The 16,827-nt window shown below is 52.5% G+C and overlaps 1 protein-coding gene across 10 annotated transcripts in view; it reads right to left on the bottom strand.

The window, feature by feature from the left end:
* Positions 1 to 825: 825 nt before the first annotated feature.
* MSI2 (musashi RNA binding protein 2) overlaps positions 826 to 16,827 on the bottom strand; it is a 303,580-nt gene continuing 287,578 nt past the window's right edge. For 5 of the 10 annotated variants that reach the window (XM_029082063.1, XM_029082065.1, XM_039914435.1 and 2 more), the window contains 3 exons: positions 7,240 to 7,460; positions 5,580 to 5,658; positions 826 to 3,099 (listed from right to left, as the gene is read on the bottom strand). In XM_029082063.1, the coding sequence (XP_028937896.1) occupies positions 5,617 to 5,658; positions 7,240 to 7,460 (263 nt within the window). In that variant the 3' untranslated portion in view covers positions 826 to 3,099; positions 5,580 to 5,616. The remainder of the gene's footprint in view (positions 3,100 to 5,579; positions 5,659 to 7,239; positions 7,461 to 16,827) is intronic. The other 5 variants (XM_029082064.1, XM_029082067.1, XM_029082068.1 and 2 more) reach the window with 2 other exon arrangements.

The raw sequence follows: 16,827 nt of genomic DNA, 5'->3' as shown, positions 1-16,827 counted from the left end.
CGGACTGACGTGAACCTCGATCTAGGCCGCCACATCGAAACGTACCAGGGTCCACGAGAGTTGTGCTATGGGTTCTGGGACTCTTCAAAAGGTATATAAACATCTAAAACATATTCACACAGATTATCAATTTCTTCTGAGCATTCTTAAAAAAATATTTTTTTTTCTCTTAGTAAAATCATTTTAATATACCATGCCTCCCTCTTTTAAAAAATAAATTAAAAAAATCCAGTTTTGCATATCTAGCGTTAGCATTTAAGGTAGTATGGCACACTCCCCTTAGAGGTGGAGAGGGCAGGGGGATTGGGGAGGGGGGGAAATCTACAAAATGCGGCCCAGTTTGCCAGCATTTTAACGTTGTGAGACCTTTGGTTAGTTGAAACCACATCAGATCAGCAAAAATAAAAGTTCAACTTAAAAATGAAAAAACAAACAAAAAAGAAAGGAAAGAAATTGAAAGAAAAAAACTGCCCCCAAATTATTAGCTTTTTTTTTTTCCTTAAATAAGAGAAAGTTCTATCCTTACTGGTCCTAGATCTGAATAACTACATCTAAATTTTTTTAACCTTAGTTACAATACACCTACCAATATGTACTAGAAAGAGGAGAAAAAAAGTCACTACACTAGTCTCAGGACAGCACGCTTACAAGATAGCCATTTTCTACATCATTACCCGGACAACAATGATCAACAGAGAATATTCTATGAGGTGGACAGGGAATGAAGAGAAAAAGGAAATGGAAGCAGTACAGTACGTCATCAACATTTGACAAAATCGTAATAAAAATTTCCCTGATGCAGTCGTTGAATTACAGGAATTTGGGTTTGTTTTTGTTTTTATTTCATTTTTTTACAGAACCATCTAGTTTTATTTTATTACTCGATCAAGTCTTAATATTAAAAAGCATCCAGCATTTTACTTAACCTGGTTGTTCTGAAAGAAGGAACCTAAAATATTACACTGGAAAAACAAAAAAGCATATGATCTTTGTAAAATTTATTAGAATCAAGATAAAACGCTTTTTTTTTCCCTCTCCATCAGCATCGTGGTGCCTTGGGTTTGAAGATGCCTCGCTCTACCATGTCTATTGAATGTCTACATTAGTCTACTTGTTAGTAAATTTTACAAAAATAGGAGTGCAGCAGCTCTTTATAATAAACATCGCGTTCAGTGTCTCATACTGGCTGTACCTAAAGTACCAAATTTATAAACGTAACAATTTAAAAAATATTAATAAAACTCGTCGATATTATGTTAAAAAAAGAAAAAAAATAGATCCACACTACAGTATGTTTTAAATGCCACCTACCAAGTTGTACTTCTAGTCGCTGTTGCAGGCCTATTTACCAATATTAAAAAAATTAAATTAAAAAATATCCTTCATAAGTATCTCTCCCCAACGAGGACCCATATATTATAACAGCCAAATATTAAACATGTGCAAACAGGAAATTGTCAGTTTTCCCACCAGTCACAGTGCAGTGATGTTTATACTTTTTATTTTTAATTCTGTTTACATCTACAAATAAATAAAAAAAAAATCTTCCATCGCCTCTCTGGTGATACTCGTAGCACTGAGGTATTCAAAAAAAAAAAAACAAAACAAAACCCAACAAAAACCAACCCAGTTTTGCTTTCCTAATTTGTTAAAAAGGAGAAATGGAGAAAGGGCAAGGGGACATGCCCTCACCCCACCGGGGCCAGCCACGCAGGCATCCCATGGTGGCCCCCATCCCAGGGGTGGAGCCAACTTCCACAGGCCCTCCCTGGGATGCTCAGAGGAGCTGAAATCGATTGCTAAATGGATCGAATTTTTGAAATAATGATCCAAAAAACAAGTTTCTCCTCCCCCTGTCCCCAAGCGAACCAGTGTGCTTTGAACTTTTAAGAACATTAAACGTTTAAAAAAATTGTCGCTTCTTTGAAAGTCTCGGGGAAAGCCGCTTTTCATATGGAAATTAAAAACCTGACTAGACTGTTGTTCCATTTGAAGCCGTGCACAGATGACTAACCTGTTCAGGTCGCTGTCGGCCTAAGGCTCCAAGGTGCGCTACCGGGATGAGTGACGTCAGCCTCGCCTGGCCGGGGAGGTCTGGGAGGGCGGCCGCTGGGTTGCTCCAGATTGTAAAAAGTTTTCAAAACTGAATGACTTTTTTTTTCCTTTTTCTTTCCTTTTTCCGCAGAGTAGAGAACTGCCTGGGACTGCCGCCTCACAAAAATATTTATGATTTCTCTTCCTCAATTAGTTTCTATGTAGTTGATGGAATTGTATTTACAGCATTTTTCTTTTTCAGACTTCGCAGTTGCAAAAAACTGTAGAATATCACCTCTTTTGACAGAAAAAAAGCACTTAGAGAAAAAAGGAGGACCTCTCCCCCCACCCCTCCCACCCCCACCCCTGACTTGGTGGCTGCGTCCTTCCCTTATTGCCGAAAATAGATGGACTCGGGTGAACGGAGTGACGTCACGACAAGCCTTCGGGACGGTCGCGGGGGTCTGAGACTCCCGTCCGGTGCCCCCCCCCCCGCCGCTCCACTGCGCATTCAGTGTGTGTCAGCGTTCCACCTGAAAAGTTCGACGGTCTGAGGACCGGGTACCAAAAGATGGAGAATCGAACTACCCTCTCCGCAACCCTTAAGTCACAACAGAAACAAAAACAACCCAAAAACAAAACGAAACAAAAAAACCCAAGTGTTGTTTTTTTTTAAGAAAAAGAAATCCTTACTATAACGGTTATACTATGGTTAGGTCTTATCTAGATATTAAAACTACATCACTACCAGACTATGTCAAAAACGCTACCAAATGTGATTCAAAGAGATTTAAGGGGTGGGGACGGGGAAAGCCATTGAGGGAAGGGGGTTGGGGGGGAACCAAAAAATCCCAAATCATGGATTATATACACGTTTTTAAAAGCTGTTGTCCAGCTGAGTCCAGCAGGTCGATGAGATGATGAGCTGAGAACAACCAAAGTCCAGAGAGCCATCTCCGGTGGAGGGGTGGGGGCGGGGATGGGCTCTCCATGGCCGACGGGATCACCTAAACAGAGGACCCCTTAGAAACTTCGCCCCGTCTTCCCTGGACATCCAGGTATGCTCTGTGCAGTAGACAGGATGGATACCACATATATATATATACACACACACACATACATGGGGGTTGGGGGGGAGGGAGAGAGAGAGAAAGAACGTCAGCAACTGTTTGTTCAGGTCCCGGGGTCTCAACACCTGCCCCCTCCCCCTCTACTCCCCTCTCCTAGCTCAAGGCTTCTACCCTCCCACCCACCCGGCCCCCCAGACCTCCCTCTGACAAGTTTCTGGGCAGAGGGAGGGTCTTCCTCTGGATGCCAACAGGTAGAGTTGGGATCTCTCACCCCATGTGTTGTGCTGGTGGTGAGGAGGGAGCTGGATAAGGAAGATGGAGACCCTGTGGATGGGCAATAGCCCTTCCAGTTCTCCCAGTTGGCTGCAGCAAGCAGAAGACAATAAATCTGCTGGGAGGAGGGGGTCCCACGAGGCAGAATGGGAGCCTCCAAGGGGTGCTGTCACCTGCTGGCCCCAGCTGCAGCCAGCACCCGCCTCATCTGGTAATCCACTTTCACTAGCCCTTCTGGCTCCTCCCTGCCTCTCCCCACCCACTCCCTCCACCAGCCCCATGTTGGGGCTCCAGGGCTCCGTGGAGCAAGAAGTGGCACCGGGAGGCCGCCCCAGGGTCCCCCTCCAAACCCCCGCCTCAGTCAGAACACAAAATGAATGGTCAGCAGACTCCCGCTGGGGCCGAAGCCACTGGGGAGGGGCTCTAAGGCTAGCTCGCTCCCCCGCTCTCTCCTCGTCCCCATGAAGTTCCCATAGGAAACCTCCCCCAGGCAGGCGAAGCTGGGTTAGTGCTTGCCTGGGGAGGTAGGCCTCGGTGGGGTAGGTGGGTTACGGGCACCTGGGGAAGAGTGGCCCAGCATGGGATGGGAGGATTAGTTTGTAGGGTTGGGTTAAAGGCATCCTCTCCCTGCAGCCCATGCCATTAGGGAAGGCTCAGCAACTGGAAGGGAGAACAGGTGTGAGGGCCGGCGATATGGGTCAGTCTCTGGCCCCCAGCAGGGCAGAGCTTTGGGGGCTCCAGGCCTGCTTGCTCTCCTGGGTATCCAAGGACCCTATGCCCTCTGGCTCTTGGGGTCCCCATCCTGTTGGGACATTCCAATGAGACGTGGTCCTTACTGGCCACCGGGATTAGAGCAGCCCCAGCCGGCCATGCGTGGCCTTGGGCCCAGCGTGGGAAAGGACTATGAGCTCATCATCTGCTAGGTGAGGCTCCGGCTCACCCACTACGTTGTCCTCGAACTCACGGACTGGGAACGGGGGTAGACGTCTCTGGCCCAACCTGAGGCTAATGGGGATCCTCTAGACCGTAGACTCTCTCAAGACTAAGCTTGCTGTCAGCAGGGAATGTATCCACCAACTCTGTTATATTCTACTCACCCAAGTGCTCAGTACAGTGCTCTGCACAAGGTAAACGCTCAGTAAAGACCACTGATCGATTGACCCTAACCATCAACCAGCGAGCCATGTCTCCCCTGGAATGTCCTGCTCAAAATGGGGTGGGCGCTGACTTCCCCTCCCCACCGACATAGCGAAGCCAGATCCCAAGCCTGCGGCCCTGTCACTCGCTTCCTCTCCCAAATGGATGCTGCTGGGCGGCAAAGCCCAGAACTCACTCACTCCAACGGCCCCTGGTGGCTTTCGGGAGGACGCTGCTGCTTGCTCTCAGCTGCCTTCTCCAAACAAGTTTGTTTCACAAAGACCACTGAGGCACAAGGCACCTCTCCCCATGCCCACCTCCCCCGGCGACCCGCTTTTTTTCAATATTTACCCTGAGCGCTAAAAGGTTAAGAAACTGGCCGTGATCCAAACCTCCCCTGACTTCACTTGCTTTGGGTTTTAACGTTTTGATCCGGATAATTATTTGCCAGCTACTGACAAAAGTGGCTTCTGTCCTGGTCTAATCTTGAGTCCAGCTCCTGCCACCCATCAGCCCGGTGGCGCGGCTGCTGATGTGCAGGGGAGGGGCCGTCTCCTTTCTACCCTTTCTCCTCTCTTACCTCTCTTCCTCCGTGGGGCTGAGCCCCCACTGCCAGCCTGTGAGACATGCAGGTGGAGTCCCAGGACTTGCCTCTTGGTTATTTCTGAGCCTTCCCAACCGCCTGCACCCCCCCACTTGGCCATCATTTATAACCCAGAGTGCCCTGGGGGGCAGGGAGGGTTGAGGATCTCATTCCAGTTTCCCAAACTTTGGCTTTTACTTAAAGAAAATAGGAGGTGAGTGAAGAAAAGAGAGAAAGGAAATACTTTGGTGGTGGTGGTGTGGGGAGGGGATGGGGCAGGAAGTGGGGAAGTGGTGAGCATGATTTTAAGCCAAGAGGAAGAAAAGGATTTCAAAAGGAAGTTGAGAAAGGGAGGTACCAACTCAAAAGACAGAGCCTGGGCCTATAGCTATGTCTGGGGCCCAGACATTTGTATAGATCAGGCAGAGGGCAAGGGCAGAGGCAGGGCAGGGCAGCACAGAGACATAAGCAGACTGTAATACCTCCAAGTGAGATGGTAACGAAAGCACCTGAAACGGTTCAATGGTATCCATTTGTAAAGGCCGTGGCAATCAAAGGTCCCTAAAATTGCACAATTGTTAAGGTCATCAGTGATCTATACATGGGAACAGATGATTGTGGTGAGGCCTAGCCTGAGGTGGTCAGCATGAATATGTATTTCTGAAACCCTGAGTCCCTGGCGGGAGTGGGAGGGCGGTGGCGCATGTATCCCTGATTTGGCTCCAACCCAAAGGAGCGTCCCCCTAGGGCCCCCCCGCAAATAAAGCAGCCATGGGGGGGCCAAGGAAGAGGGGCTGCCTGGGACTGAAGACCCCACTTCCCCACCTCAGGGAGTAATGGGACATTGATGGTTGCCACACTGCAGGGGAGGCAGACGGGGGCTGGAGTTGGACTGGATATTTCCGGCCACCAGGACCCAGATAGGACCAAAGCACCCAAGTTGTCCAGGCCATTCCAGGCTTTGTTCCCGAGAGGCATTCTAGGTGCTGAGGTTCACTTATTTCGACCTCTGCCTGGAGCAGAACGATAACAATGCCACAGGGGCCTGGCAAGCAGGTGGCAGGGAGAGCCCAAACTTCTGCTTGCCTTGGCCTCCGCCCCCTCTGCCTCCTGGGAGATATTCAGCTGTCTTTTTCTTTCCCTCTAGTCCCCAATTTCAGCAGCCATGGGTGGCAATGGGCCACTCTGATGTCCTCTGGAAGCCCAGGCATTAACCTTGTGCTCCCTGACACGACAGTCAGTTTGGCAGGACACGGGGGAAAATCTCCCCCTACCCCGGTTCAAATCGACTGCTCTGCTCAGGCCCAGACACATTCATGCTAACACACCTGGGGAAGGCCACACAATCTGAAACAAGCATGCAAATCTGTTAAGCAAATTTCCACTGCCCGTTATTAGTTGGATTATAGAGCCCCAGAGCAGTAAACACACCAAACACAGTTCATTGGTCACTGCCTGCAGCTAAGCTACCCAGGGGTCATACCCCCAGCCTGAAAAAAGTGGGAAGATACCCCACTCTCCCTCCCTCTGAGTCTGGGAGCTCGCGGGGGACAACAAAACCGTGTCCGATCTGAGTAGTGTCCTGTCTCTACCCCAGTGCTTGGCGAAGTGCTCTGGCACATGGGAAGCGCTTAATTAATACCATAACAATTATAATAATAGTAACGGTTTCTGAAAAGGGCAAGAAACATTAGTATAACAACTGGGGCTGCCCCCTGCCCCTTTCTACCACCTTGCCAGGCATTTGTTCGGCCTGGAATTGAGGAGACCCTCCAATGAGGGATGGTGCTCGGGGTGGGGAGCTCTAGGCCTGGGGCGAATAAAACAGCCCGGGCTTCATGGGGGCGACAGGGACGATCACTCCACTCCCCAACTTCTTGAGTTGCAGGCCTTGGAGCAGGGACTCCTGCCTAGAGCATGTTGCGGGAACTTCAGGAAGGTGGAGCCTGGGGCGGGCCTGGACCACTCTGAGAGGGGAGGCGCAACTGGGTGTAAAATAGGGCGCCCCATCCACCCCCTGCTCCATCTTCTCACAGTAAAACGCCTCCCCGGCCGTTCGCCGGACTGGATGGGGTCGGGGAGATGGGGAACCCGGTGCGGGGACGGGCCGGGGCAGAGGAGAAAGAGAAACGGTTTACTCACCGCGATTCCGTGGCCGAAACCCGAACCCGGCTGGGGGCTGGCGGCCCCTATGTAATTCCCCACGCCGGAGTCCTGGCTGGCGGGGCCGTACAGGTCAGCGGGGGTGGCGGCGACGGGCCCCGGGCTGTTGGCCCCTGGAAAGCCTCCTGGCCGGGCGGGGTTGGAGCCTGCCGGGGAAGTGGGCGTGCCAAAGTTCGGTTGAGCACTGTAGCTATTCAAGACTGGTGTGCAGAGAATAAAGCTGGGTATGAGGCCGGAAGCCAGGCATGCACGGTTAATTCTAAAGCCAAACACTCGAGAAAACAGCTGAGGCCCAAATTGTGTCACACTCAACCAAGGCCATGCGAAAACATCAGCAGGGACTCAAGAATAGTCAGCCCAGACTACTACTAAGAAGCTCGGAGCTCCAAAAATATAAAGAGAATAAAAAACACAACCATCCAACACACTACTGCAACCAGGTACTCGAGGCGCTGACTGCCCACCAAGTTATCACAAAATAGAGAGAGATATGTAAATAGAGAGAGAGAGAAAAATCTTGTTCCACATCGGATTTGATGCTCATGCAGTCGTTTTCTAGATCTGGGCACGTTGAGACAGCATTCACATCCCATGCAAACTACAAAGGAACTAGTTTTAGACTACACATTGTGTTAATATTGATATTAAAATGCGGACAGCAAATGAAGCAAATCGCATCTAGGAAAAAAAAATCTTTGGGGGGGGTTTCCTCGGGGGGGAGGGCCAGGGTGTTTTGGATCCATTAAATGATCGACTGAGATTTTAAAAAGGGGGACAAAAGACCCAACTCCCCCTCCCTCCAGCCCCCAATATCCACTCCTCCCTCCCCCACCCCCATCTCAGAGTCCCCCTTGCCATGCCCACCCACCACCTCAGTCCATAACACTACATGAAAGTTTTCACCACTGAACGTGGCCAGAGGATGATTGATATGTCATGGAAAAGTTGGGGGGGAGGGGGCGGTCTTAAAATAACAATAATGATGACAGCCAGGAAGTCTTGGGGAGGTGGGATGGTCGGGCGGGGGATGGGGGAGAGGAGGAGAGGCGAGGGGCAGAGAAGGCGCATTAAGTCTGAGATTCCGTCAGTTACACACTCATCCCCTGCATGGGAAGGAAAAGGGACATTTGATGCTTCTTTCCTTTGGTTCAAAGACCAGGGTGATTGCGGCGAGCCCTCCCTGGACCAGTTTAATGCTCCATTCCCCTCAGTTGCTGCTGGACGCATTTAGACAGTGAAACAGGCACATGGAGACGGAGGGGAGAAGTGCCCAGAAAATGAGGGAGAGGTGGGGAACGGCTTTGGAATGGCCCCCCAGAGGCTGGGCTTGGGCCGGCCAAGTGGCTGGCCTGCTGATCTCCAGGGTCCTGAGGGGTCTCTAGAGGGCTAACACTCCCCGAGTACTTCCTCTTCTACTTGGGACCCCTGACCACGGCCTGGTCTGCCTGCCCCTGAGCCTGAAAGGAGCAAGCTGCCAGGCCCCCAATCTGCAACCCCTTCCGAGATGCCGGGAAGAGCCAAAAGGTGGTGGGCAGTGCCAACCTTCTAACCTCTCAAGGGGAAACCACTTGGGCCCATCCCTGCTCTTCCCTGGCGACTTCTGGAAGGGGCCTGGGGGCTTGTCTGCTTGAGGCAACTTCTTCCTCCTCCCCACACTCCTTCCACCCGCGGGGGGCCCAGGAAAACCTCTTGGGTAAACGAAACAATTCACCAGGGATCCCCTCCAGCCTGGGGGCTTCAAAGCCCCTTCTCCAAGCTAAAGCCCTTTCCGGCCTTTCCCTCTTCCTCTCCTCCTCCCCTCTACTCCATGGGTGGAGGGTTAGAGGTCCCTGCTCATCTGTGGGGGGAATGGGATGGTGGCCCATCCTCAGCAGACGCCAGCCAGGAGGCGCGGCTCCTTACAGCAGCAGGAAGGCCAGCGCTACAGCAGTGGGATTCACAGAGGGGCCAGAAGGGTGCAATACCCCAGAAACACACAGGGAGAAGGCAAGCAGTGGGATTGTTTTGGGATATGCTGGCATACAGAGGCCCTGGTTGGAATACAAAAGATAAAACTGGGTGATAACATTTGGCTTTCTCACTCGGGGAGAAACACAACCAGCAGGGCGACATTATCTTGGCCTCACAGACCTTTTCTTCTACTCAGAAAAATTGAAACACTTCCTCTGACCCACCCCCTCCTCCCCTCTCCGCACCCCAACAAAGCCAACCAGGCTCACCCCTCCACAACTTCCCCAGGTCAGGCTCCACTTGGATCCTGCGCCCGGTCAGTGCTCGCCGGTGTGGGGCTGGGCAGCCCCGAGATTTGCCCCGGCTCCTCTCTCCAGCCTGTACTGCCCTGCCAGGGAGCGAGGGAAGCCAGGGGTCCAGAAGAGGGGGAGGATTGCCAGAAACTATGAGGAGGGAATTGGGATGGGGCAGGGGAGAGGCGCGAGGGAGGCCCAAGGAAGCTCTGAGAAGATGCCACTTAGGTTCAGGAAAGGCCCAACAGGGGTCAAAGGTATTTCCACAGCTTGTAATTTCTTATGGGCAGGGGACATGTCGACCAACTCTGTTGTACTTTACTCTCCCAAGCGCTTAATACAGTGCTCTGCACACACTAAGCGCTCATTAAATACCTTTGGTTTGATGGACTGCCAAAAGGCTAGTTGGAAGGTTCCCTCTGGGGCAGAGGGGCTGAGTTTTTCAAGCTCTTGGAGGTCAGAATCCCAGATCCCATTTCTCTTGTCATGCCCCTATTAACCACAATCTGGGAGGCGTCGCAGAGGCTGGGGTAGGGCAGCCCAGCCCCACCCTCTGAGGCCTCACCCCTTTTATCCCGGGAGCAACTTTGGTCCAGCTCTTTAAACTCGGTTCCTTTCTCCCCATCTGTAATTTATATTAGTGTCTTTCTAACCAATAGACTGTAAGCTCCTTGAAGGCTGGGATGGTGTCAACCACTCTTCCAGGCGCTTAGCACAGTGCTCCATACACAGTAAGTGACAATCCATCCATTCGTGGACTGACTGACCGACGGCCCGCTCTAAAATAAAAGCCTAAATGCCTGCCCTCCCCGAAACACTGGGAAAGGTGCACAGCTTCTTTGGACCTGGCTCATTGGAGAGGTGGAGTCTCTGGGGAGGCCCAGTCATACTCCGTTCTGCAGGTGGTGGTTGAGGCCTGGGTGAGAGGGAGGCGAGGCCCTGGGACCAATTCCGCTTCAGGGAGAGACAGACCAATGGCAGAGCCAATCGGGGAGCAGTTAGGGAGCTCGATCCCTTCCTGGAGCCCTCAGGGCTCTCTGACAGTCTGTCCTTGTGCCTGTCCTTGTAGGGACAAGTTCTATTTGGCACCTGCTGCTATGGCAACCTCGCCTGACCTCAATTTCCCTGTGGGAGGGCGTCCGGCCGGATGGCCACAGACTTCTCTTTCTGCCCTGGTCCATCCCCTCTGCACCATCACGCCCAGTGGGCCGGGTTGGACAGCAAACAGCTCCTCGCTAAGTCCTCCCTGTGGACTGGGGGTGGGGGAGGAGGGGGTCCCCTTATTGCAGGCCAGGAGGTCCCTAGCCAGCATCTTTCAGGATGTGCAGTTGGGACACCTGTTCATTGCATCATGATTCCTGCCACCCATGGAGCACTCTCAGGCCCTTGCTCGCCTCACAGGGGCACCTGTCTGCTGTTTCGTGATTCCTGTCATCCAAGGAGCACAATCAGTCTCTCACCCCTGCCCACGCCCTGAAGCTCAGGGCTTAAGCATTCCCCTCTGGCAGTCCACGGCTTTGAGAATGGCTGCTGGCTCTGCCCCAAACCAAGCCCCAAAGGCCCATTCCCTGGCAAAGGCTCCAACAGGGAGGATCCCGGGATTGAAGTGGGGGTGGGAGGGAGGGACTGCTCGAGGGAAGGGATGTTGAGGAGGAGGGGGCTCCGGGTGACTTCTCTATCACTCTGACTCATGATCTTTCATGTCAGCGCTGAGCCCGTGAACATATTCATCTAACGTTGGACAAGAAAGGTCAGCGGGACAAGATAAACCCAAGTCTGACCAACTGCCGAGAGGTTTCTGGCCATCAGTCACTGTGATACTTGCTCTGCTCTAGGTTGAGTTTCACCCCAACCGCCTCCTTCCCTGATTTTGCCGTCCACATGCACTGTCCACTCTAGGTCCACCTCAGACGATGGAGGGTTGGGGAGAAGGAGGCGGAGGACAGGGAGTAGGCATAAAATTACTGGCCAACCTGGAACGTGTGTCTGACACACTAAATCGAAATCAAATCAGGTGTCAGCCCGGGATGCTTGGGGTGACTGGTGTCTTTCTGATAGACTTTCAAGGACTGCTCAAAGATGGGACGTTTCTGGAGGAAAAGGGCCAGGGAGGAAGCGGGTGGGAAAATAAGTCTGATGTGTCTCTCTTTTGGCTGGATGCCCACATGCCTATAAATTTCCATTCACCAAGCCTCTGGAATAAATTCACCGGACACCTCCACAATCAGCAGATGAAACTGCCAGAAAAATTCATTGCAGCCAAGCCCATGGGAGCGTAACCAGAAAGGCCGCCACCGAATTCGTCGGCCAGAGCAAGTTCAAAGTCTCCACGTGCTGGGGGAGACTAAATGGGCTTAAAAAGACAGGCTTCTCTCTCTCTCTCTGTCTCTCTCTCATCCAGCCACCCCTCCCCATTTAAGCTCCCGCGGCCCGCCCGAGACCCCGTGGAAAGGAGACCCCTCGGGTGGGCCGGCAAGGGGCTCCATGCAGGCGGCCCAGGGCGGCGGGCCCCGGAAGAGCTCCTCTTGGCGTGCTAGCCCCCAAAGGAACGAAACGCCAAATACCAACCTGGGCTCTTAAACGGCTGCGGGCTGGGAAGGTGGTGGAGGGGGGAGTGGCCGGAGGAAACCGCAGGCTGACTATGGAACAGCTGAACCGGTCGGGGCCCCGGGGAACCACAGTCCGGGTACGTGAACGGGGCCCGCTCCTCAGAGGGCAGAGGATAGAAACCGTACTCGGGGCCGCCTGGGGATACAGGGCCTCCATCACCGCGCGTCCTGACCCGCAAAAGCACAACACCCCCCGCCTCCCACTCCGGCCCGCACTTTCCAGTCAATCTGGGGCTCTGAAGCCTAGGAGATGCTTCTCTCCCACTCCCTTCTCCGTGCCCCGCCTCCCCCCGCCACCCACATCCCAGTCCCAACCACTCCAAAGCTCTGTCTGGGGCAGAGATGGGAGTAGCCCATGAAGACCCAGCCCCCCAAAAGTAATTTATTCTCCCCCCAGGGAAGAGGGCCTGAAGGCTTTGACTCATCTGACCTGAACCCTGGCAGGCTTCCTGCCCCAGGATTAGTCAGCCATTCGTATTTATTGAGCGCTTACTGTGGGCAGAGCACTGTACTAGGCACTTGAGAGAGTGCACTATAACAATTTAACACACATCTCCTGACCACAACGAGCTTTCAGTCTAGAGGGTCTCAAGCAAGCGTATCTGCAAAGGGTCAGGGAGCACAACTGACCAAGGCCCAGGGCCAAAAGCGATCGGGCAGACTCTAAGAGAAATCGGGCTGTGGGGCAACCAGCTTCTAAATAAACACCTAGGTTAGACCCTTCTGGGCTTCATTCATCTCCTGCTCTCTGCGGGTGAGTGGGCCTGGGCTAGCATCCTGAGCAGGTGGGTAGGAGGGAGGACCCTAGCGGGTGAAGAGGCATTTCAGATCAGGAGACGGCTGGGGCCTGGTGGTATTTGAGAACGGGCTCGAGTCTGGCAGCTTGCATTGTCAGCTGGAGGGCAAGATCACTCCAAAGTCACCCTGATACTCCCAACGTTTCTCAATGATCACCCTGAGTTTACCACCCTCAACCCCTGCTGCCTTGCCATCCGACGCCAAGGTCCCCAGCTTCCAGCTGGCCCCGGGCACATGGGGCCATGGGGACTTTAGCAGAGTGCAACCTCTACACCCTCCGCAAGCTTTAGATGTTGACCAGACCCTCAGTGATCTGGGTGGCAGCACCCCCCCGCCACTCTCTCCAAGGCCCCTTTCTCCCCAGGCTGGTTGGAACCTCTACTTCTCTGTTGATCTGAAATTCAATTATTTCATTTTTTCCTATTAAATCTGTCCCCACCATATTTTTGGACAGCGAATCCCTGCAGTGTCAGGGACCATGTCTCCCTTTCACCTGGGTAGTAAAAATGATAATTGTGGTATTTCTTAAGCACCCGCGAACGTATTCATCTAACATTGGACAAGAAAGGTCAACGGGACAAGTTAAACCCAAATCTAACCAACTGCTGAGAGGTTTCTGGCCATGAATCACTTGTCTATTGTGTGACCTCGGGCAAGTCACTGCACTTCCCTGTGCCTCAGTTACTTCATCCACAAAGTGGGGATTAAGACTGTGAGTCCCACGTTGGGCATGGACTGTGTCCAACCTGACTAGTTTGTATCTACCCTAGTGCTTAGTACAGTGCCAGGCACAAAACAAGCTCTTAACAAATACAATAATAATAGTGATGATAATAATAATGACAATACCAATAATAAATAGCAACGATTGATTGATTTAAATCCAGAAATGCTGCCACTGTCATTCTCCCGTGGAGAACAGGCTTCTAACCCAGGGCAGAGATGGGTTGAAACTTGCTGGAACAGCAAAGGAGGAAGAAATACAACCCCCTCAAAGGGCACCCTACACCACCGCCTCATTAACTGCCCATCACCGAGAGCCAACGGTGGAGGGCCCTGGGGGTGGCCCACCCCCGTAGACAGAGACAGGAGGGCCCATGGGATGGCAGAGAGAGGGAGAGAAGTATCAGGGGTGGAGCCGCCCCAGGCCCCTTCACTGGCCGAGTTTCCTTCTGATTCAGGGGCGAGTGAGCTCCTTTCCTGACTGCTGGGGTTTCCCTTCTTCCCTCCATCAGGGGCCTCCTCTCCCCAGCCCCTCATGTCTCTGCCCAATTCACCTTTTTGGTTTATTCCTAGCCTTCTTGCCCCTCTGTCCCTTCCAGCCTCTTGCCCCAGCCCCCTCATATCTTCCCCATCTCTCTGCCCTTCATCCTCTTTCGTTGAGGAGTGATATTTCCTGACTGTTTTTGGAAAATGATTCCTCGAGCCTGATGATTTTGAGAATTTTCCAGCATGCTGTCGTGAAGACAAAATGCTCGGGGAAAAAAACCGAAAAAAACAAACCTATTACTGCCTCTGAGACTTAATAAAGCCCACAAGATTAGGCAACGCTTCATCTCTCTGAAACATGCACACAACAAGGGGCAAAATGCCCTTTCTCTGTTGGAAAAAGGGGCAGCAGCAGTGGGGGTGGGACAGAGAGGGGTGGAGGCGGAGATGGTCGTGGAGAGCTGGCAATGCCGGGGATAAAGGAGAAAGGTGCCAGGCCTCTTCCAAGTGCTTAGTACAGTGCTCTGCCCCAAGGAGGCACTCAATAAATATGACTGATTGACCGAATGACTGACCCGGAGGAGACTGGTTGTTTCCAGTCAGGGAATTTTCCCGTGACAGTAGCTGTCATTTGAAGACAAGTCACTTAACTTCTCTGTGTCTCAGTTTCCTCCTCTGAAAGGGGGCAGTTTGTTACCCGTTCTTCTTCCGACTTAGACCGTGAGACTGAGTGGGCCAGGGACTGTGTCTGATTGTATTTACCTGGGTGCTTTCTACAGTGCTTGGCCCCTAGTAAGCGCTTCACAAATACCACAGTTAATGTTGTAATTATTATGCTGCTGGTGACCCTCTGGACTGTAAGATCCTTGTGGGCAGGAACCGTGTTGTATTGCATTCTCCCAAATGCTTAGTAAAGGGGTGTGCACAGGGTAAATGCTTAATAAGTATCATTACCGGATAGACTACCCTCCCAAACGCACCCAGCTCTGTCACTTGTCTGCTGTGTGACCTTGGGCAAGTCGCTTCACTTCTCTGGACCTCAGTTATCTCATCTGTAAAATGGGGATTGAGAATGTGAGCTCCACGTGAGACAGGAACTGTGTCCAACCTGATTTGCTTGTATCCATCTTAGCATTTAGTACAGTGCCTGGCACACAGTAAGCACTTAACCAACACCACGATTTAATAATTACTTATCTTACATTCCTAGATATTACATATAAGATATTACATATCTTATTCCAAGTCAATCCAGAAGCTAGTTGAGGCTTTAAGAGACTCCTGCATGCACTGGGCTGAGCTGCTCCCTCCCTCCCTCTGCTCCTCCCCCCCCCGCCCCCCCCCCGACTTTCTCTGGGGGATCACCTCTGTGCTCTTTCTGGCCCCACAATATCAGTCAATCAATCAGTGGCATTACTGAATGCTTTCTGCATGCACAGCACTGTACTAAACACTTAGGAGAGTACAATACAACAGAGTTGGAAGACCCATTCCCTGCCCATAGTGAATCAGCTCCAGAGATCTGGGGCGAAACAATGCACTGTCCAGGCCCCTAGTCCTGGTGGCTCAAGGAGGGGACGGACAGACGGATGGATGGACAGACATGAAGGGCTCTACAGGCTGGGTTTCCAGACGTCCTGGTCCTCCCTTTCCAGCTCCAGGACCTCCTGCCCCATCCTTCTGGGTCCTGGCCAGCCCACCCAGACTTCTGCCAACTACCCAGTTTTCTCCTGGCAAGAGAAACCAAAGAATCCACCCTGCCCCGGGCGGAGGGAGGAGGTACCAAGGGGTAGAACTGCAGGCCTCCAAATGACCCAGGCCCAATCCCCTGGACTCAGGGGCCTGGCTGGGGGGAGGGGACAGTGCGTCAGGCTTAGATTTCTGGATATGGACTCGGGGCCACAATGGCAGGGCCCTGACAGCTCTCCCTGGGACCAGCGCCCCCCGTCTCTGAAGCCTCCCAGTTGGGGCCACCCCTCTGGGATCAATGGGGACCATGACCGCTTCTCAGAGCCACAGCCCCTGGCCTTGCCAATCTCAACCTTCTCAATCCTGCCGTTACTGGACCGTGCTTCCTCCTGAAGGATCTGGGACCCTTCCGGCCCAGAGCCTATTATTTCCCGGCTGGCAGGGGCACAGCCTTCTCCTGGGCTGAGCCCAGGAAGGGGGTCGGGGGCAGGAGCCGGGAGGCTGCCCCGCCTCCCCGCCGTCGGCACAGGGGGATTTCCACTTGGACGGCTCATCTGTAATCATTATAAAAGCATCCAAGTTTAATCCATTTTTGATGTAAGCACTAATAGCTTTGTGTCCTTGAAGTTCAAAGCAGGCCACGTGCATGTCGCTCATTAGCCAAGCAAGCAGCCATTCCGCTCCCTCTCGTGTTTCTAATTAGATCTTTCACAACAAACAAACGGCCACCCTCACAAAGGCCGGGCCCCCTCCAGTTCCATCTCCAAGAAGCTTTTTCCAATTCTCTTTTCCACTCTCTGGCCCTTCGAGTTGGAAAGCGCTGTGGGTCCCAGCACTGGCAGGGCCGAGGTGGGAGGATTTGGGTGTGAGTGTGGGTGTGGACTGGGCATGCAGGCTCCTGGGTTCCTGGTGGTGCCACCTGGAGACAGGAGCCAGACCGGGCAGGAGGGACCAAACAGGTGCCCGCCTTTTCCATCAGAGAGAGCGTTCCGTGGGCCCACTGACAGAAAAGAGGAAAA

The sequence above is a fragment of the Ornithorhynchus anatinus genome, chromosome 17 (genome assembly GCF_004115215.2).
Source record: "Ornithorhynchus anatinus isolate Pmale09 chromosome 17, mOrnAna1.pri.v4, whole genome shotgun sequence".
Classification (NCBI taxonomy): Eukaryota; Metazoa; Chordata; class Mammalia; order Monotremata; family Ornithorhynchidae; genus Ornithorhynchus; species Ornithorhynchus anatinus.
Note: the sequence above shows the minus strand (reverse complement) of the source record. Positions and strands in the feature narration are given on the sequence as shown.